The sequence below is a fragment of the Oncorhynchus mykiss genome, chromosome 11 (genome assembly GCF_013265735.2).
Source record: "Oncorhynchus mykiss isolate Arlee chromosome 11, USDA_OmykA_1.1, whole genome shotgun sequence".
In the NCBI taxonomy this organism is placed as follows: domain Eukaryota; kingdom Metazoa; phylum Chordata; class Actinopteri; order Salmoniformes; family Salmonidae; genus Oncorhynchus; species Oncorhynchus mykiss.
Window position 1 is genome coordinate 71,408,130 of NC_048575.1, and position 22,806 is coordinate 71,430,935.

Genomic DNA, 22,806 nt, shown 5'->3' on the forward strand with positions numbered 1-22,806 from the left:
TTAACTGGTAAGACGCAAGTGTGTAAAGTACAAGACAGCTCAACAGGAACAGTCTGCCGTTCACAGTAGATCACACCTGGGTGTCGAACAATGGCTATTGAAAATGTAGAATCATTGAAAAATTGTAAGAAAATGGACTGCCAATATTCTGTCTGGGGCAGGACACCCTTACTGTTGGGCTGTTGTGTCCTTAAGAGCAACAGAGTAAGACAAGACACAAGCCATCAGTGCATTTATCACAGGTCTTATTAACATTGCTTCAGTCAGATCCCAAGCCAGGAGAAATAACAAATGTACACAAGACCAATGTGTTGTCATAGCAACAAACCAAACAGTGCTTATTAGAGAGCAACCCATTTCAACAGGAGGCAAATGTAAACAGGGAATCCCTTGTAATACAATTAATCTCAAGTATATACATCCTTGATTATTTTGGGAATTTACAGGCACACTGTAAATTCCCAAAATTGTATTAGATTATATATAGTGAGTAACCTATCTCCCCACAGTCAATGCAGGGAAGTCATCAGGGTCTTCTGGGTTTGGGGCTAGGACGTAAGCCTGGAGAGAAGCACAACAGGACATTAATACAAGTGGGACAGGATAAATTCATGCTTCTGAAATAAGTTCTAACAAAATGGTCAGATTATTTATTTGTAATCAGTCATTGTATTTAAATTTTAAAAATCATGTTACCAGGAACTGGTCAAACCGTTGCCAGCAGCTTTCACTTCAAAATAAAACTGGTCTGTATAGAACTCAAAACCCCCTGCCCTAATGTAGTGGTTTCCAGCATCTTGTCTAAAGGAGAGAAGACCTACCTTTTCAGTCACCCCCCCTCTCTCCCCCCTGCCTTGTCCCTTCCCCCCTCGGCTGGGGCGCAGCAGGCTGCCAAAGTTGAACTCCACATGGGAAGTGATGTCATTGGCAGACCTGCGCAGACTGGAGAAGTGACAGTCCTCTTCCTGTTCCTCCACAGACGCCGCCTTCAAGTTCTAGGAGAGGAAACGCCAAATGTAGACAACAGAAACACATCAACTTTAACAGAAATAAATGCCAAATTGTTTATGAATGTACGGGTCCTGCCAAAGGTCAAGATCCACAGCTCTAATCTGAAGGGGTCATTCACCTCAATACGTTTGGACTTGTGTATTACTCTGGCCTTGGAGGGCACCTTGCAGTCCAGTTTACGGAGGTTAAACTCTGCCTTGGGGCGACACTGCTCCTGCAGGGCCTTCCACTCGTCCAGAGACATCTCCATGGCAACTTGGACCACCACATCCCCCTCCACCTCTGATAGGCTGTAATGAATGTCAGGGATAAATAAAACTGCTAAAAACCAATAAACCTGTTACACTGTGCATCTTCCCAGTATCTATCAATGTTGTTATCACCCCCAAAAGTTGAGTTGTGGTGGAGGTGCGGTGACTCACTGATTCTCTCCCGCCATCTCTGCTGGCTGTTGGCCGGCCTCAGGTGGGATGCCTCCTGCATCAGGCTTCACATTCACCCCTACATCACTATAGATAAGATCGTAACCATGCTAAACCATCCATCGCTAGGAATTATAATGTAAAATAGTCAATAACAGGTTTACTATTGTAACTTCTCCATGTGGTAGTAAACTCACCCCATGGAAATAGAGTCTTGAACACAGCCCCTGTTCCAGAGCCCACGTCCTCCTCTCTTCTCCTCAAGGGAGAAGACTCTGAAAGACAAGAAAACTTCACATTTACCATGTGGTAAACAATGACATTACTTTTACACAAGTCTCATTTGCAACATTGATAAGCACTCACGTTCCACTGTGGCGTTCATATTCTCTCTTGCCCCTCAGGTTGAAGCTACCGGTAGTATCCATGTTTCTGTAGCCACCTCCTTGAACTTGGCCACAAGCATAATGAGCTGGCCTGGGAGAACATACATGGAGAAAGTTAATCAAGGTCCTAATGATGGCCATATGAAAACATAAAAATAAATTCCCAAAGTAATGAAAGTTTCATTTGAGCATGGCATTTGCAGTGTCAAATTTTAGGCTTCTTTGGCCAAGCTCATAGGATAGCCACACCAGGAAGGCGATGGAACAAGAGAATGTTCCATTTGTCACGTCTCCACAGAAAGGGGACCTACTTCTGGATGGAGTACTCCGGTGGGTGTTCCTCTTGGTTGGTCCTGCAGTCCCCAAGAACACCTCGCCTTGCGCCACTCTCAGCCTCCACCAACCCTCTGGTCTCAATCTGGACCCCTCCCCCTCGGGCAGACCACTTACCACCTGAAAACAGAGATTAAAATGGAATTGTCAAATTTGTCATGCATCATCTAGAGATAAGGTAAATTTACTGTAGACGAGTGGACAATAACATTGTATACCAATATCTAGTCTACTGAAACATCACCCATTTGTTCTGCCACTCATTCTGAATGACATTGCAGCATCAGCACAGTGCTGAAAGCACCTAATTCAGCTGAAAGCTGGATTTACACAATTTAGAAATAGGACTAGGCAGGCCTGACTGCCAGAATTACGCAGTGGCATTAAGTTATTTTCAGGGTAGAATCATAGCGCCCTCTGCTCGTCAATGCAACCATACGGGTGGTATAACTTGTGGAACGGTCAAACAGGAATCTGTTTTTAAAAATTCTTAAATACCCAGGTTGCCGACAAAACGCATACAAAGTTGTAAAACGGTCGAATAAGATACTGCCATTTCATAATTTTCACTCACCACGTTTATTCTGAAAAATGTCTGTCCTCACTCTGGTAGCCTACGGACAAACATCAAGAATAAGCTACGTGGTGAGTTGATGCCTATTCGGCAGCTAGTTGGCTAGGTGAATTAATCATGCTACTTTGTGTGCGGTTTTTGTCGGCAACCTTGTACCTTACGAAGTTTTTGGAACAGATTCCTGTTGGAACCTTACACATTATACCCACCCCAACCATACGACAGGAGAGACTTGCAGTAGGGTGCATCTATAGTCTGTTGCTGTGGCATCCTTTCCCTCATTTTCATTGACGTGAAAGAACTCCGAACCAGGCTTTACCGAGTACTTTCTTTGGTGTCTAGCTAGTAGCCATTTCATTAAATGAATCCATGTGCACTACACACAATTTCACTTTGACAGAACAGACGCAAGCGCTTTCATTAGCTAGCCAATTAGGCAGTGCCAGCCATTAGTTAACTTTGCTAACTAGCCTACTAAACTAGCCACCTGCCTGTTTTATTTCCTGGCAGGTTGTCTTCTCTGTCGGCTAAAACGGGGACCCGCCTATCTTTCTGGGACTCCCTCTGTCCAGGTTTTTTAGGCTTCACTGTCATTTGGTTTGCTTTCTTTTTCTTCTCCTTCTGTACCTCGGCATGTTTTATAAAGTCGAACGGGTCGGCATCGTCATCCACAAGCTGACAGAAACGATTCGCCACCATACAACCGTAGTCGTCGGGGAGCATTGCTGCATTTTCGGAAACGCCAATCAACTTCAAAGCCATGGAATTGTAGCTTGCTAATTTAGCTACTACACAGTATTCATAAAGTAGCGAATATAGTTAAACTGCTGAAGTCAACCCACACGTTGTTATGGTATAACGAGCATTTTACATGAACTTGCTAAACACCTAGTAGGCTCATATAGTTTGGTCGTGAGTTTAAATGGTTTCACGTGGGGAACTAGAAGAGACCTCGCCCATGTCTGTTTAATATTCATGACTCTTAAAGGATAAGTTGTTTTTTTTACAACCATCTCTATTCCTCCAGAGAGGACAATAATCAAATAAATAATTCGTAATCTCAACATAATAATTATCTCATGATCACAACATAACAAAAGTTGTTTTATCAAGATCATGAGATAAACGTTTTTTATCCCCCCCCAATTATTATTATTTTTTTTTTTGCGGACAGTCTGAGCATTGATGGTGTAACTCAGGCAGTTGTTGCTATCCTGTACCTGTCACGCAGGTGTGATGTTCGGATGTACCGATCCTGTGCAGGTGTTGTTACACGTGGTCTGCCACTGTGAGGACAATCAGCTGTCTGTCCTGTCTCCCTGTAACTCTGTCTTAAGCGTCTCACAGTACGGACATTGCAATTTATTGCCCTGGCCAAATCGGTAGTCCTCATGCATCCTTGCAGCATTTATAAGGCCCGTTCACACAGATGAGCAGGAACCCTGGGCATCTTTCTTTTTGTGTTTTTCAGAGTCAGTAGAAAGGCCTCTAGTGTCCTAAGTTTTCATAACTGTGACCTTAATTGCCAAACGTCTGTAACCTGTTAGTGTCTTAACCTGTTGGATCTCTAGGGGCGCTATTTCATTTTTGGATAAAAAAATGAAAAATAAACACACTTGACAGTGAGATGACATTTCTTTTTTTTGCTGAGTTTGTTCTAAGTAGCCATGTGCTGAAAGGCCTGGGCCTTCTTATCAAAGCTCCAGCAATACAATGGCAAAATGAGGAATTACAAACTGTACCTGTTACACCATGTCTAGATTTTCATAAAATTTTCCCACCATTTGTGGCTGAAATGACAAATGGACTGTAACCTACACTACTGTTCAAAAGTTTGGGTTCACTTAGAAATTGTATTTTTGAAAGAAAAGCAACAAAAAATTGTCCATTAAAATAACAGCAAATTGATCAGAAATACAGTGTAGACATTAATGTTGTAAATGACTATTGTAGCTGGAAATGGCAGATTTTTTAATGGAATATCTACATAGGCATATAGAGGCCCATTATCAGCAGCCATCACTCCTGTGTTCTAATGGCACATTGTGTTAGCTAATCCAAGTTTATCATTTTAAAAGGCTAATTGATCATTAGAAAAACCTTTTGCAATTATGTCAGCACAGCTGAAAACTGTTGTGCTGATTAAAAGAAGCGATTAAAACTGTCCTTTAGACTAGTTGAGTATCTGGAGCATCAGAATTTGTGGGTTCGATTTCAGGCTCAAAATGGCCAGAAACAAGAAGATCTTTCTTCTGAAACTCGTCAGTGCCTAGAAGGTCAGCATCCCAGAGTCACCTCTTCACTGGTGACGTTGAGGCGTGTGTGTGTGTGTCTATGTATGCGGATGACTCAACACTATACACATCAGCTACTACAGCGACTGAAATGACTGCAACACTTAACAAAGAGCTGCAGTTAGTTTCAGAATGGGTGGCAAGGAATACATTTGTCCTAAATATTTCCAAAACTAAAAGCATTGTATTTGGGACAAATCATTCACTAAACCTTAAACCTCAACAAAATCTTGTTCTGATTAATGTGGAAATTGAGCAAGTTGAGGTGACTAAATTGTTTGGAGTAACCCTCGATTGTAAACTGTCATGGTCAAAACATATTGATCCAACACCAGCTAAGATGGGGAGAAGTCTGTCCATAATAAAGCGCTGCTCTGACTTCTTAACAGCACTATTAACAAGGAAGGTCCTACAGGCCATAGTTTTGTCGCACCTGGACTACTGTTCAGTCGTGTGGTCAGGTGCCACAAAGAGGACCTAGGAAAATGATTGGCTCAGAACAGGGCAGCACAGCTGGCCCTTGGATGTACACAGAGAGCTAACATTAATAAATATGTCAATCTCTCCTGGCTCATAGTGGAGGAGAGATTGAATTTAGAGGTCGACTGATTAATGGCCGATTAATTAGGGACGATTTCAAGTTTTCATAACAACCGGTAATCGGCAATTTTGTACACCGATTATGGCCGATTACATTGCACTCCACGAGGAGACTGCGTGGCAGGCTGGCTACCTGTTATGCGAGTGCAGCAAGGAGTCAAGGTAAGGTGCTAGCTAGCATTAAACTATTCTTATAAAAAACAATCAATCTTTACATAGTCACCAGTTAACTACACATGGTTGATGATATTTTATAGTTTATCTAGCTTGTCCTGCGTTGCATATAATCGATGCTGTGCCTGTTGATTTATCATTGAATCACAGCCTACTTCGCCAAACGGGTGATTTAACAAGCGCATTCACAAAAAAAGCACTGTCGTTGCACCAATGTGTACCTAACCATAAATATCAACGCCTTTTTTTAAACAATACACAAGTATATAGTTTTAAACCTGCATATTTAGTAAATATTGCCTGCTAACATGAATTTCTTTTAACTAGGGAAATTGTGTCACTTCTCTTGTGTTCTGTGCAACAGAGTCAAGGTATATGCAGCAGTTTGGGCCACCTGGCTCATTGCGAACTGTGTGAAGACCATTTCTTCCTAACATAGACAGCCAACTTCGCCAAACGGGGGATGATTTAACAAAAGCACATTTGTGGAAAAAAACACAATCGTTGCACGAATGTACCTAACTATAAACATCAATGCCTTTCTTAAAATCAATACACAGAAGTATATTTTTTTAAACCTGCATATTTAGTTAAAAGAAATTCATGCTAGTAGGCAATATTAACTAGGGAAATTGTGTCACTTCTCTTGCGTTCATTGCACGCAGAGTCAGGGTATATGGAACTGTTTGGGCTGCCTGGCTTGTTGCAAACTAATTTGCCAGAATTTTACATAATTATGACATAACATTGAAGGTTGTGTAATGTAACAGCAATATTTAGATTTATGGATGCCACCCGTTAGATAAAATACGGAATGGTTCCGTATTTCACTGAAAGAATAAACGTTTTGTTTTCGAAATTATAGTTTACGGATTTGACCATGTTAATGACCTATTTTTGTGCGTTATTGTATTATAATTAAGTCTATGATTTGATAGAGCAGTCTGACTGAGCAATGGTAGGCAGCAGCAGGCTCGTAAGCGTTAATTCAAACAGCACTTTCCTGCCTTTGCCAGCAGCTCTTAGCAAAGACCCATATCAAACATCTCCAATCCAAAGTTAAATCTAGAATTGGCTTCCTATTTCGCAACAAAGCATCCTTCACTCATGCTGCCAAACATACCCTTGTAAAACTGACCATCCTACCAATCCTCGACTTTGGCGATGTAATTTACAAAATAGCCTCCAATACCCTACTCAACAAACTGGATGCAGTCTATCACAGTGCAATCCGTTTTGTCACCAAAGCCCCATACACTACCCACCATTGCGACCTGTACGCTCTCGTTGGCTGGCCCTCGCTTCATACTCGTCGCCAAACCCACTGGCTCCATGTCATCTACAAGACCCTGCTAGGTAAAGTCCCCCCTTATCTCAGCTCGCTGGTCACCATAGCATTTCCCACCTGTAGCACACGCTCCAGCAGGTATATCTCTCTAGTCACCCCCAAAACCAATTATTTCTTTGGCCGCCTCTCTTTCCAGTTCTCTGCTGCCAATGACTGGAACGAACTACAAAAATCTCTGAAACTGGAAACACTTATCTCCCTCACTAGCTTTAAGCACCAACTGTCAGAGCAGCTCACAGATTACTGCACCTGTACATAGCCCACATATAATTTAGCCCTATCAACTACCTCTTTCCCAACTGTATTTAATTTATTTATTTATTTTGCTCCTTTGCACCCCATTATTTTTATTTCTACTTTGCACATTCTTCCATTGCAAAACTACCATTCCAGTGTTTTACTTGCTATATTGTATTTACCTTGCCACCAAGGCCTTTTTTTGCCTTTACCTCCCTTCTCACCTCATTTGCTCACATTGTATATAGACTTGTTTATACTTTATTATTGACTGTATGTTTGTTTTACTCCATGTGTAACTCTGTGTTGTTGTATCTGTCGAACTGCTTTGCTTTATCTTGGCCAGGTCGCAATTGTAAATGAGAACTTGTTCTCAACTTGCCTACCTGGTTAAATAAAGGTAAAATAAAATAAAAAAAATAAAAATGCTTCAAGCATTGAGCTGTTTGACTTCAAGCCTATCAACTCCCGAGATTAGGCTGACAATACTAAAGTACCTATTAGAGCATCCAATAGTCAAAGGTAAATGAAATACAAATGGTATAGAGAGAAATAGTCCTATAATAACTACAACCTAAAACTTATTGAAGACTCATGTTAAAAGGAACCACCAGCTTTCATATGTTCTCATGTTCTGAGCAAGGAACTTAAACGTTAGCTTTTTTACATGGCACATATTGCACTTTTACTTTCTTCCCCAACACTTTGTTTTTGCATTATTTAAACCAAATTGAACATGTTTCATTATTTATTTGAGACTAAATTGATTTTATTGATGTATTATATTAAGTTAAAATAAAAGTGTTCATTGTTCATTCAGTATTGTTGTAATTGTCATTATTACAACTATATATAAAAATTGTCCGATTAATCGGTATCAGCTTTTTTTTGGTCCTCCAATAATCGGTACCGGCATTGAATAATCGGTCGACCTCTAATTGAATTCATCACTACTTGTATTTGTGAGAGGTATTGACATGTTGAATGCACCGAGTTGTATGTTTTGACTACTGGCGCGTTGCTCGGACGCCCATGCATACACCACAAGACATGCCACCAGAGGTCTCTTCACGGTTCCCCAAGTCCAGAACAGACTATGGGAGGCGCACAGTAATACATAGAGCCATGACTACATGGAACTCTATTCCATATCAAGTAACTCATGCAAGGAGTAAAATTAGATTTAAAAAACAGATAAAAAATACACCTTATGGAACAGCGGGGACTGTGAAGAGACACAGACACATGCATACACACACACACACGATAACATACGCACTATACACACACGTACAAATACAGTGCCTTGCGAAAGTATTCGGCCCCCTTGAACTTTGCGACCTTTTGCCACATTTCAGGCTTCAAACATAAAGATATAAAACTGTATTTTTTTGTGAAGAATCAACAACAAGTGGGACACAATCATGAAGTGGAACGACATTTATTGGATATTTCAAACTTTTTGAACAAATCAAAAACTGAAAAATTGGGCGTGCAAAATTATTCAGCCCCTTTACTTTCAGTGCAGCAAACTCTCTCCAGAAGTTCAGTGAGGATCTCTGAATGATCCAATGTTGACCTAAATGACTAATGATGATACATACAATCCACCTGTGTGTAATCAAGTCTCCGTATAAATGCACCTGCACTGTGATAGTCTCAGAGGTCCGTTAAAAGAGCAGAGAGCATCATGAAGAACAAGGAACACACCAGGCAGGTCCGAGATACTGTTGTGAAGAAGTTTAAAGCCGGATTTGGATACAAAAATATTTCCCAAACTTTAAACATCCCAAGGAGCACTGTGCAAGCGATAATATTGAAATGGAAGGAGTATCAGACCACTGCAAATCTACCAAGACCTGGCCGTCCCTCTAAACTTTCAGCTCATACAAGGAGAAGACTGATCAGAGATGCAGCCAAGAGGCCCATGATCACTCTGGATGAACTGCAGAGATCTACAGCTGAGGTGGGAGACTGTCCATAGGACAACAATCAGTCGTATATTGCACAAATCTGGCCTTTATGGAAGAGTGGCAAGAAGAAAGCCATTTCTTAAAGATATCCATAAAAAGTGTTGTTTAAAGTTTGCCACAAGCCACCTGGGAGACACACCAAACATGTGGAAGAAGGTGCTCTGGTCAGATTAAACAAAAATTGAACTTTTTGGCAACAATGCAAAACGTAATGTTTGGCGTAAAAGCAACACAGCTCATCACCCTGAACACACCATCCCCACTGTCAAACATGGTGGTGGCAGCATCATGGTTTGGGCCTGCTTTTCTTCAGCAGGGACAGGGAAGATGGTTAAAATTGATGGGAAGATGGATGGAGCCAAATACAGGACCATTCTGGAAGAAAACCTGATGGAGTCTGCAAAAGACCTGAGACTGGGACGGAGATTTGTCTTCCAACAAGACAATGATCCAAAACATAAAGCAAAATCTACAATGGAATGGTTCAAAAATAAACATATCCATGTGTTAGAATGGCCAAGTCAAAGTCCAGACCTGAATCCAATCGAGAATCTGTGGAAAGAACTGAAAACTGCTGTTCACAAATGCTCTCCATCCAACCTCACTGAGCTCGAGCTGTTTTGCAAGGAGGAATGGGAAAAAATGTCAGTGTCTCGATGTGCAAAACTGATAGAGACATACCCCAAGCGACTTACAGCTGTAATCGCAGCAAAAGGTGGCGCTACAAAGTATTAACTTAATCAATTAACTTAAGGGGGCTGAATAATTTTGCACGCACAATTTTTCAGTTTTTGATTTGTTAAAAAAGTTTGAAATATCCAATAAATGTTCCACTTCATGATTGCGTCCCACTTGTTGTTGATTCTTCACAAAAAAATACCGTTTTATATCTTTATGTTTGAAGCCTGAAATGTGGCAAAAGGTCGCAAAGTTCAAGGGGGCCGAATACTTTCGCAAGGCACTGTATATTTTGTGTTGTAGATATGTGGTAGTACAGTAGTGGCCTGAGGGCACACACTTAATGTGTTGTTAAATATGATGTGAATGTATTGTAATGTTTTTAAAATGGTATAACTGCCTTAATTTTGCTTGACCGCAGGAAGAGCAGCTGCTGCCATGGTAGCAACTAATGGGGATCCATAATAAATACAAATACTGGCATGTCAACTGAGCCGGGATCATGGTCAAACGGATTGGGAAGTAGGTCCCAAAGTGCTCTTCCAATCGTTGGAGGTGAGCAGTCTTCACTCGTGTGGGACACTTACTGATGCTGTTTTCTGTTAGAAACATACACAGCCAAGGGAAGGGCTCTCTACAATAAGAATGATTTCCTCTGAATCCACTGATTCGGTCATTCATCTGTAGAATATTGGTGTATTTTCCCTGCATGCTCGCATTCAGTTTGTTCAGTTACCCAAGTATGTCGGTTACATAGGCAAGGAGACATTTTATTATTTGATTTTACACAGAAAGTCAACCAAGTCTGTTTTTTTTCTTACATCCATGTTGAATGACAGCTCCTCTCTGAATGCAAACAATCTTTTCAACACTCCCCCACGATAAGCACCAAGCCACGGTGTGAAATAAAACATTTTCTTCCTCTGATCCCATATCTCCACACAGTTTGGCGAACAGGCGTGCGAGCAGTGGATGTCGTTTGATGTTGTTTACAAACTAAGTTACCTGCTGCAGTATACAGTATCTCCAAATTTTGTGCTCAGCTCTTTTGCCGCCAGTTGCTCTCGGTGTATCATACAATACATCCATATGGCAGAGCGAGACACATTCATAACTAGAGTACAGAGGCCTGCCCGCGGTCCCACCATAGATTGAGCCCCATCCGTGCAAAAGCCTACCATTCACTCCCATGGAATCTGTTTTTCGTAAATTCTTTAGCCATGCAGAACACTGAACATCCCCTGTGCCTTCTCATGCTCTGGAATCGTTAACGGAACAATACGTCCTCGTGAATAGCATCTCCAAACATGTTTAGCAAACAAAAGTCAATGCATGGTAATCTCGGCCCTCACAGCTATCATCCATTTGGAGAGCATAAGCTGGGGAGTTTTTGATTGGTTCAGTCAGTCTCCTCTTGATTGCTAGTAATAGCATAAATTCTTTGTTCAACAATGTCATGACGTCGGCCTGATGGGGGAGGTTTATGACCCCCATAAATACCTTTCCCCTTTTTCCTCTCTCTACTCTACCGATGTGACTCTAGTAAAGCCTTTGTTAACATTGAGAGAGAGTCTGGTGACATCAAACGATGGGAAATGGAACCATATTTCGGTAAGCCAACCAGTTGAAAATATGCGTGAATATTCAGTTCAGTTGGCGTCTGAGACATGATTACTGATGGTAGGACGACATAAACTGTATATTGGAAAATCTACACATTCTAGTTATCAGATTTACATGGAATTGTTGTGCAATTTAAATGTTTAAATATGAAACTGTTTGTGAAAAGATTAAATGTAATTTTAGCTTCTTAATGAGAGAACTGTTTGTTAAAAGAACACCACTCTGCTCACTCAGAGGCCCCGCCCAAGTGAACAGACATGGGTTGTAAAACTATGAAACAGGCCCTTCTTTCACCACTATATAAACCCGTTGACGAAAATGTAACTTCCTGTTCCAAGGACGTGTGGACTTGAGGTCCCCACGTCGAAAAGACAAAGACCACCTACAGAACTAAGCCAACCTCAGCAAGAACCTAATGAAATTAGCATCGAATTCCAATGTTAAGGTGACAACCTACATGCCGGAAGGATGAATTTCAACTATACCAGCCAGCATGAGTTTAAATTATGGCAACTTGGTATGAACTTTGAACTCTTATTCACTAAAGAATTGATACCTCCTAGCCGTTGTGTTACTGTAGACAACTGTAGACATGGACTAGGAGAGGACGGACAGAGTATCTATCTACCAAACGATGACGGTACTACCAAATATCCATTCTACCACCAGACATTCTTCAAAGGACAACCAGGCCTCCCATCTACGACCAACCGATCGAAGCACAGCTCAGAGTAAATATTATTGTATTTTCCTTTTTCAAATGGGCGGTAATTTAGAATGCAAAAGATACTGTATTTACGATAGCATAGCTGCCTACGGCCCTATAGAGGCACAAAACCTTTTTGCTCCTCAGTCTTCCCGCTCTTTCACTCAAACCCAGCCCCCTTTCTTTGTGTAACCAGCTGTCATATCAGTTCCGTCCGCTAGGGACGTTTTCCTTTATGACATAATTTGTAATCAATGTATGATACATTCTGTGTATATGTAATTCTATGTGATTATTTAGGTATTTAGTAAATAAATAATTCAACCAAATTTTGTATCGCTGATTCAACTTGCTAGCAAGGGTTTGTGAAGATAACCAAGAATTTACAACTTTCAGAGATTTGAGATTAAATAAGATGACGATTAAGTATTGACTGCTATTGATGTAAAAGATTACTAGGTCTTTAAGAGTTTATTCGGAAGATAACAGCTCTATAAACATTATTTCACGGTGCCCCGACTTTCTAGTCAACTATTTACCTGATTAGCTTAATCAGGTAATATTAATTACAGATAAATTATTTTATAGAATAGCATGTCATATCACTTAATCCGGCATAGCCAAAAACACGACAACAGTGTTATTTGACAAAGGTATTGATGTGAGTTTCTGTGTCTCTGCCTCCACACATTGTTTTCACCATATCAATTGCGGCCGGTAATATCAAAGTCTTTGCAATAGAGTGTGGTTTCATAGCGTAGCGAGCCTAGCAATTCACCGTGGCAATGATTCAAGTGCAACGGTCAAATGCAGCCTTTTCCCATGATCTCTAAGGGCCGTATTTGACCGCTGCACTTGAATCATTCCCACAGTTAATGGCTAGGCACAATGCGCTATGAAACCACACGCTATTGCAGACACTTTGACATTACCGGCCACAATTGATTGTGGTGATATTATTTATCAAAGTGCAGCTGCTACTACTCTTAAACCTTTGGATGCCATCTACCATAGTGCCCTTCGTTTTGTTACAGGTGACAGTTTTGATACTCACCACTGCATCCTGTATCAAAAGGTTGGCTGGACTTTGCTAAAGACCCGTAGATCTCTACATTACTCCCTTTTTGTTTACAAGGCCCTACTTCATAAACTTCTGTCTCATCTAACTTTGCTGTTGAAGTATAGACACTTGAATTGTCTTGAATTGTCTAACTCCATAGCAAAGCTAGCTTTCCTTACTTTGCTATACTCACTACTGCACATGTTTGTTGTGATTGAATGACAAGGACACACCCAAGAAACACCCACATGAAACCACACCCTTAAGACAACTCTCGTTTGCCTTCTGTCATGGCATTTTTTTAATGAGTATGGTATTTTTTTGTCATGGTATTTTTTTAATGAGCTAAGATAAAAAATTATGCCAAATCGGGAAGTGCAGTTGACCTTTTAAAGTAATCTATTTTCTTATATTGCTGCCTCATAGGCCATTTTCAAAGGGATTCGCTGGATTTTAGGCGCAGTCGCTCTTAAACATTTCCCTCTCTGTTCTTGTCTCAGACCCTCATTTCATGTATCAGAATCAGATACTGGATAGGAGAGCGCAGTCAGTGCCTGTCCCATAAAGGTCACAACCTTATGCAACGCCCCCCCCCCCCCAAAAAAAAAATACAACAAAAAAAATGTTGAAATCCCTGACACCATCTCACTTATTCCAGACGAAGTTGCTATAAAACATATTTGTCATACAACCTCCATTCACAATTGATGCTCCTATTCGATCACAAAAAACATGATCCGGCCTGAGGAGGCACAACAACCAGAAGAGGGAACACGAGGCTACACACACACACACACACACACACACACAGGTGAGTCCATTACCTATTGAACTATAATTATTTACTCCTCCCTTACACAAAACATGTCCACAGATAAGGACAAGGCAATGTGCAATATGCAGCCAGGGTAAAGGTATTCAGTGGTTTTCTGTATATTTTTTAAAATGTTACAATGCCAGTCTTCTTACATAGGACAAACTGTATACTCCTCTGATAAACAAAATATAACTTCAATTATATAGGCCCAGTGTATTAATATAGTAATAACAACTGTACTGTAGTGCATAGGTTAAATGACTGACTGCAACCTTTGTTTCAGTATCGTTTCTCTCTCTGGCGGTTTGATTACGTAACTTTGGCGCCATTGACTCACCCTTTCCCTTTAAATCGTCCCAAAAACGTAATATATTAACACAGGCTGCTGTATGCGCGGGAGAGGCTTTTGATCGACAGTGGTCCAATCCCAGTCTACTGTCAAATGAACCGCCCTTTAGTACCATTGGTTGTTTCGTCCAATATACGTAGCGGATTCATTTGCGTTATCTACATTGGTTCAATCTGCTGTCAGTCCGGAAAGGCGCGCTCAACAACGTTTAAAACTCATTGGATAAAAAGTACAAACCAATCAGCGTACTTTGAATGTTCCGATGATGACCATTGGTTACTGTGTTGCGCTCGTTCGGGTTTACCTCATGCTTTGGCTCTTATAATAGGTTATTTCCCATACATGTGGTAAAAGGATTTATGAACCGCCCAGGCGCGATTTGCAACGCGGGAAATACTTGCAAAAATAGGAGCAGACATTGTATCCACATTGACAGTGTGAACACAATTTTTGTAAATTCATGAATTTTTGTGCCATATTTTTATAAGGAATTGTGGCACGGTTTTCTTCGTCTTTGGAAATGAATCCTATTTTCACTCCTGATTGAATAGCTGAATTTTGTGGGACACTTTCGGTCTTATAGCTGCCGAACCCAACTTTTTGCTAAAGTCAGGTTACGTGATAGCAAAGCTGGGTAAATAGCTTTTTCTTCAGATGGCAAGTGATTCCTGAGCATTGTGATACAATTTGAGATTTGATCAGCTTTTGACACATTCGTCTTTCATCTCAACGATGGCCGAGAACAAGCATCCTCAAGTTATTTTTTGCAACGACTCTCCAAAGAGAGTCCTGGTGTCTGTGATCAAAACCACCCCGATCAAGCCCAGGAAGAACGAATCTCTGATAGCGACCAGCCCTGGATTCAGCGACTTCATGGTGTACCCGTGGAAGTGGGGGGAGAACGCCCATAATGTGAGCCTGAGCCCGGGCTCGGTAAACGGGGCTGCCTCCCCTACCGGGACCAACACCGCCAGCGAGGCGGACATGGGTGCCTCCCATGACCAGATGAAGGTAGGATAAGTTTGAGGTTGTTTTTCATGTTGTTTAGCCTAATAGTATTGTGTTGTGTTGAAGTTTAAATCCTATCCGGTAGGCTTCTTTAGACCTTGCATGAATTATGTGTCTGATATGACGCCGTAATAACTAAAACATTAGCATTTATTTGCATGTAACTCTCAATTATTTGTTGTGTTAAATAGTCTTGCAATGAATGAGATTATCGGTTACATTGCTTCAACTTTAGAATCTTAGTGATCATGTTACATTCAGAGGATTCTTAGGTCACTGGCCAGCTAAAAGTTAACTTTACACTACATCATTGAATGATGCAATCTAGTGGCAATCTGAATAGCTGTCCAATATTTTTTTTTAAGAGTCCGTATCTTTGAGCGCTTGCAACAAAAATAACGTGTTTTGAGTGAAACGGAAACTCTGAAAAGTGTATTTAAAAAAACGCCCGCGCTCACGGTGTGACATGATGGATTTTAAACCCCAGGCAGCTGTCATACGTGACGTAGCGTCGCCCGCCAAAAATGTTTCCGGATGTGCTTGGAATAAATGAATACATGCACCTTGCGGCACCATTAATTGAACAAAATATAATGTAGCAGTTATTTGAAATTGGACTGGACAAGAATTGAACAGTCACATGTCACCATGCATTAGTAAGTTTTACTTAACCAATGACCACATTAACTTTAGTTTTGCATAATGATAGACCATACAATTTATTTAAAGGTTGATATGGAATAATGCTGCATTCTAAGCAGTTGTAAGCCTACCTACTATTCAGAAAGTAAATAAAGCTGCATTTATTAATATAACTGTAGGTAACTTTGTTTCCACTTGGTTTTCAGGACAGTAAAGAGGACGCTATTCGGCGTGGCCGCCCGCGTGCTGACACTGTCCGTGAGTTGATTAACGAGGGGGAGAGTTCCTCCAGCCGCATCCGCTGTAACATCTGCAACCGTGTGTTTCCTAGAGAGAAATCCCTACAGGCCCACAAGAGAACACACACAGGTGAGAAAAGTCTCTACGGGCCCGCAAGAGAACACACAGGTGAAAGCAGAGCACAGATGGCCCTGACACACTGACACCCAAACTACCAGGACACTATGTGGTTCCCTGTGTTACAACACCAACACACTGCTCACTTTTATAGGCATCTGCTAGAAAAATAGAACAATTACAAACGAATAGCTCTCCCTGTGTTCTCACCCAGGGGAGAGGCCTTACCCGTGTGACTATCCTGACTGTGGCAAGGCTTTTGTCCAGAGTGGCCAGCTAAAGACTCACCAGCGCCTTCACACCGGAGAGAAGCCCTTTGTCTGCTCTGAGAAAGGTGAGCACACAACTAGACCTTCACTTTTGAGATTATACCTTAAGGCCATTTATTTATTTATTGAACCTTTGTTTAACTAGGCAAGTCAGTTAAGAGCAAATTGTTATTTACAATAACGGCCTGCTTTACAATGACGGCCTACCAAATATAGGTGGTACCTTTAGACCTTTCTCATAGGAGGGGTGCAGAATCCACCATATAGAAAAGAATGCCACTAACTCTGATATCATTGTTCTCTCCCAAGCCTGCGGGAGTCGCTTTACCCATGCTAACCGGCACTGCCCAAAGCACCCATATGCCCGTTTGAAGAGAGAAGACCCCAAGGAGGGACCAAACAAGGCCCAGTCTGTAGACAACAAGGCTGTGGCAGAGTGGCTGGCAAAGTGAGTGGCTCTGGAGGGAGGGGGACAGGCAGATCAGATGGATAGTAAAACAAGTGAAGCAATTGAGGGATCTCACCTTATTCTGCACACCCCAATTCTCACCATATCCCCCTTTGACTCTCTGTGTTGTGGCAGGTACTGGCAGACCCGTGAGCAGCGTGCCCCTGTGCCCACCAAGGGGAAACCCCAGGGCAAGGGCGGGGTGGAGGACCAGGAGCAGCAGGACCCCCGGGAGTTTCTCCAATCAGATGAGGAGGAAGAGGAGGAGCCAATGGAGGAAGAGAAGTGCAACGGGGGTGGGGCTGCCAAACGGAGTCTCCAAGAGCAACGGGAGCGTCTCCATGGTGCCCTGGCGCTCATTGAGCTGGCTAACAACCTGTCTGCCTGAAACCCTACCCATATCCCAGTGTTGAAACCCTCCCCAGTCACTCCCCTTCTGCCCCCTGCACAATGTGTTCTGGGTAGAATTTGTCTGTAGGGAAACATCTAGGATAAGCTTACCCTCCCCAAATACTTAACCATTAATGGGGGGAAATTCTAAGCGGAACTTAGATCAGTATCTGGGGTTCTTCTCCGTGTGCAGTGTGGGGCAGGCACAAGCTAAAAGCACCTTATCCAGCTTCCAATTGTATCCTTATTAGGCTGCTAAGATTGTAGATCACAGGTGGCTGGTGGCACCTTAGTTGGGGAGGACGGGCTCATAATAATGGCTGGAATGCAATAAATGGAACATTCCATTCTCTACATTCCAGCCATTATTATGAGCCTCCCCTCACCAGCCTCCTGTGTTGTAGATGTCAATATATGAAGAATGTTTCACTTTCCTCTGCCTTCTAAAGACTGGAGGAGATGACCTTTTAATGTTTAGTTTGTTTTGTTTGCACTTTGGTGGTAACGAGTTATTTGTTGTGTCTTTTACTTTTGACGATAAAGTATATTGTGTGAGTATGTTTATATAATGGAAGTCTATGTAGATTTAGCTCAGATGGATGGAGTGATACAGGGTGTGGTCAGTCATAGGACCGTTTAGGTGTATCTAAATACTGGAAAGTGGATTCCTCTCCTGATTCTCTGATCTGGACTGTGACACGATAGGTGAAAAAGCAATGTGGTGGAAGCCTATCAGGGGATTTCGCTTCCACCTGTAGTTCTTTCAGATCAGTGCAGGTGAAGGAGAGTAGATGAGGGGAGGAAGTCACTGTAGAGACTATTGAGATGCAACCCATTGCAAGCCTAATCTACAGTAGTGGCTAGCCACAAGCTTTCACAAAAATGCAAGCTCCAACCCCTTCACCTATTAAATGTATCACACCTAGAACTGTAGCTATAACCCTGGAGGGACAACTCTTGTCCTGGAGAGCCGCAGAGTGAGCAGCCGCAGCTCCATATCAGCCCTTAACAAACCTGATCTAGATGATCATCTTATCACGGGGATTTAGACCACAGTTAGTTGGGTCAGGTGTGTTAGAGCTGGGCTGGAACAAAAGCCTGCCCATGCTATGGCTGTGCAGGCCTGGCGTTGGCCTTCTCCATTCTAACCAAATTACATGGCCAGACATACGGAAGAGGAGTATTTAAAGTCATTAGTGTCGCCACCTTTTATATTAAAAGATGCTGGCTGATTGGAGATACGGACTTGTAGCCCCATTGGTGGTGTATGTACAAGCCTTCTCTATAATAAACATTTCATAGGTATTTATTTCATCATGTTTTTTTGTCCTTTTTGTTAACGATCTGCTATCACAAGCTGTCTCCAAGTACTGACATATAGTTCCATTGAAGAATATATTGATCATCGCCTCCCTAAAATTATTTAGTATCTATCGACGTCAACTTCTAGCCGTTAGAATTGTACTCCCCTTTGCAGCAGCACGTGTATCTACAGTATCTGCTACTAAGTTTTGCATTTATGGATTAAGCTTGCAATGTAACATGTTTCCACCTATTAGACCAGTCTAAATAAATGGGACATGTTTCCACCTATTAGACCAGTTTAGAGAAATGGGACATGTTAGACCAGTCTAAAGAAATGTGACATGTTTCCACCTATTAGACCAGTCTAGAGAAATGGGACATGTTAGACCAGTCTAGAGAAATGGGACATGTTAGACCAGTCTAAAGAAATGGGACATGTTTCCACCTATTAGACCAGTTTAGAGAAATGGGACATGTTAGACCAGTCTATAGAAATGGGACATGTTGGACCAGTCTAAAGAAATGGGACATGTTTCCACCTATTAGACCAGTTTAGAGAAATGGGACATGTTAGACCAGTCTAAAGAAATGGGACATGTTTCCACCTATTAGACCAGTCTAGAGAAATGGGACATGTTAGACCAGTCTAGAGAAATTGGTCATGTTAGACCAGTCTAGATAAATGGGACATGTTTCCACCTATTAGACCAGTCTAGAGAAATGGGACATGTTAGACCAGTCTAGAGAAATGGGACATGTTTCCACCTATCAGACCAGTTTAGAGAAATGGGACATGTTTCCACCTATTAGACCAGTCTAGAGAAATGGGACATGTTTCTACCTATTAGACCAGTCTAGAGAAATGGGACATGTTTCCACCTATTAGACCAGTCTAGAGAATTGGGACATGTTTCCACCTATTAGACCAGTCTAGAGAAATGGGACATGTTTCCACCTATTAGAACAGTCTAGAGAAATGAGACATGTTTCTACCTATTAGACCCGTCTAGAGAATTGGGACATGTTTCCACCTATTAGACCAGTCTAGAGAAATGGGACATGTTTCCACCTATTAGACCAGTCTAGAGAAATGGGACATGTTTCTACCTATTAGACCAGTCTAGAGAAATGGGACATGTTAGACCAGTCTAGAGAAATGGGACATGTTTCTACCTACTAGACCAGTCTAGAGAAATGGGACATGTTAGACCAGTCTAGAGAAATGGGACATGTTAGACCAGTCTAGAGAAATGGGACATGTTAGACCAGTCTAGAGAAATGGGACATGTTTCTGCCTATTAGACCAGTCTAGTGAAATGGGACATGTTAGACCAGTCTAGAGAAATGGGACATGTTAGACCAGTCTAGAGAAATGGGACATGTTTCTACCTATTAGACCAGTCTAGAGAAATGGGACATGTTTCTACCTATTAGACCAGTCTAGAGAAATGGGACATGTTAGACCAGTCTAGAGAAATGGGACATGTTTCTACCTATTAGACCAGTCTAGAGAAATGGGACATGTTTCTACCTATTAGACCAGTCTAGAGAAATGGGACATGTTAGACCAGTCTCGAGAAATGGGACATGTTTATACCTATTAGACCAGTCTAGAGAAATGGGACATGTTAGACCAGTCTAGAGAAATGGGACATGTTTCTACCTATTAGTCCAGTCTAGAGAAATGGGACATGTTTGACCAGTCTAGAGAAATGGGACATGTTAGACCAGTCTAGAGAATTGGGACATGTTTCTACCTATTAGACCAGTCTAGAGAAATGGGACATGTTAGACCAGTCTAGAGAAATGGGACAAATTAGACCAGTCTAGAGAAATGGGACATGTTTCTACCTATTAGACCAGTCTAGAGAAATGGGACATGTTAGACCAGTCTAGAGAAATTGGACATGTTAGACCAGTCTAGAGAAATGGGACATGTTTCTACCTATTAGACCAGTCTAGAGAAATGGGACATGTTAGACCAGTCTAGAGAAATGGGACATGTTAGACCAGTCTAGAGAAATGGGACATGTTTCCACCTATTAGACCAGTCTAGAGAAATGGGACATGTTAGACCAGTCTAGAGAAATGGGACATGTTAGACCAGTCTAGAGAAATTGGACATGTTTCCACCTATTAGACCAGTCTAGAGAAATGGGACATGTTAGACCAGTCTAGAGAAATGGGACATGTTAGACCAGTCTAGAGAAATTGGACATGTTTCCACCTATTAGACCAGTCTAGAGAAATGGGACATGTTAGACCAGTCTAGAGAAATGGGACATGTTAGACCAGTATAGAGAAATGGGACATGTTTCTACATAAAGGAGGGTGTAATGAATGCTTGGCATTTGCAATGTTTTATTATTTGTTAGCAACACTACATCTCTTAACATTGTGTAAATTGCCAATTGTTTTTATATATATGTTTTTGTTGTTTTCATTAGGTTTGTGCTTCCTGCAACACCCAGATGCTTTGTTGGCCATATGTGATTAAGTGTTGTATCCCACTGGGCACATACTGGTTGAATCAACGTTGTTTCCAAGGCATAAAAAAAACGATGTTATGACATTGACTCAACGTGCAAAACTGATTAGATTTGGAAAAAGTCATTAATGTAAAGGACTTTAGGGAATATTTGTCTATTTCACCCAGCTTTTAACCTAAACGACATGGTTAAAATGTTTGTTGATATTACGTTTCTTGACAACTCAATCGAATATAAATCAAAACTAAACTCAGCAACAACAAAAAACGTCCTCTCACTGTCAACTGTGTTTATTTTGAGCAAACTTAACATGTGCAAATATTTCTATGAACATAACAAGATTCAACAAATGAGTCAAACGGAACAAGATCCACAGACATGTGACTAACAGAAATGGAATAATGTGTCCCTGAACAAAGGGGGGGGGGGGGTCAAAATCAAAAGTATCAGTAAGTATCTGGTGTGGCCACCTGCTGCATTAAGTACTGCAGTGCATCTCCTCCTCATGGTCTGCACCATATTTGCCAGTTCTTGCTGTGAGATGTTACCCCACTCTTCCACCAAGGCACCTGCAAGTTCCAGGACATTTCTGGGGGGGGGGGGCCCTAGCCCTCACCCTCCGATCCAACAGGTCTCAGACATGCTCAATGGGATTGAAATCTGGCTCTTCACTGGCCATGGCAGAACACTGATATTCCCTTCTTGCAGGAAATGCACAGAACGAGCAGTATGGCTGTTGGCATTGTCATGCTGGAGGGTCATGTCAGGATGAGCCTGCAGGAAGGGTACCACATGAGGGAGGAGGATGTCTTCCCTGTAACGCACAGCATTGAGATTGCCTGCAATTACAAAAAGCTCAGTCCGATGATGCTGTGACACACCGTCCCAGACCATGACAGACTCTCCACCCCCAAATCGATCCTGCTCCAGAGTACAGGCCTCGATGTAACGCTCATCCCTTCGACGATAAACGCAAATCCGACCATCACCCCTGGTGAGACAAAACCGTGACTTGTCAGTGAAGAGCACTTTTTGACAGTCCTGTCTGGTCCAGCGACAATGGGTTTGTGCCCATGGGTGACGTTGTTGCCGGTGATGTCTGGTGAGGACCTGCCTTACAACAGGCCTACAAGCCCTCAGTCCAGCCTCTCTCAACCTATTGCGGACAGTCTGAGCACTGATGGAGGGATTGTGCGTTCCTGGTGTAACTCGGGCAGTTGTTGCCATCCTGTACCTGTCCCGCAGGTATGATGTTCAGATGTACCAATCCTGTGCAGGTGTTTTACACGTGGTCTTCCACTGGCGAGGACGAT

The 22,806-nt window shown here is 41.9% G+C and overlaps 2 protein-coding genes across 2 annotated transcripts; one reads left to right on the forward strand and one right to left on the reverse strand.

The window, feature by feature from the left end:
• Positions 1-224: 224 nt before the first annotated feature.
• On the reverse strand, positions 225-3,649 carry LOC110536344 (intracellular hyaluronan-binding protein 4). Its single transcript, XM_021622089.2, has 8 exons — positions 3,218-3,649; positions 2,131-2,272; positions 1,800-1,910; positions 1,631-1,708; positions 1,434-1,520; positions 1,130-1,301; positions 822-995; positions 225-561 (listed from the first exon to the last, which is right to left on the reverse strand). Exons 1-8 carry the CDS (start codon positions 3,486-3,488, stop codon positions 496-498), a joined length of 1,101 nt encoding a protein of 366 aa, XP_021477764.2. The 5' UTR covers positions 3,489-3,649; the 3' UTR covers positions 225-495.
• An 11,190-nt stretch (positions 3,650-14,839) lies between these two features.
• LOC110536345 (zinc finger protein 367) lies at positions 14,840-21,574 on the forward strand. Its single transcript, XM_021622090.2, has 5 exons — positions 14,840-15,596; positions 16,442-16,604; positions 16,807-16,926; positions 17,171-17,309; positions 17,445-21,574. The coding sequence occupies exons 1-5, from the start codon at positions 15,318-15,320 to the stop codon at positions 17,695-17,697; spliced, it is 954 nt and encodes a 317-aa protein (XP_021477765.1). The 5' UTR covers positions 14,840-15,317; the 3' UTR covers positions 17,698-21,574.
• Positions 21,575-22,806: the final 1,232 nt, after the last annotated feature.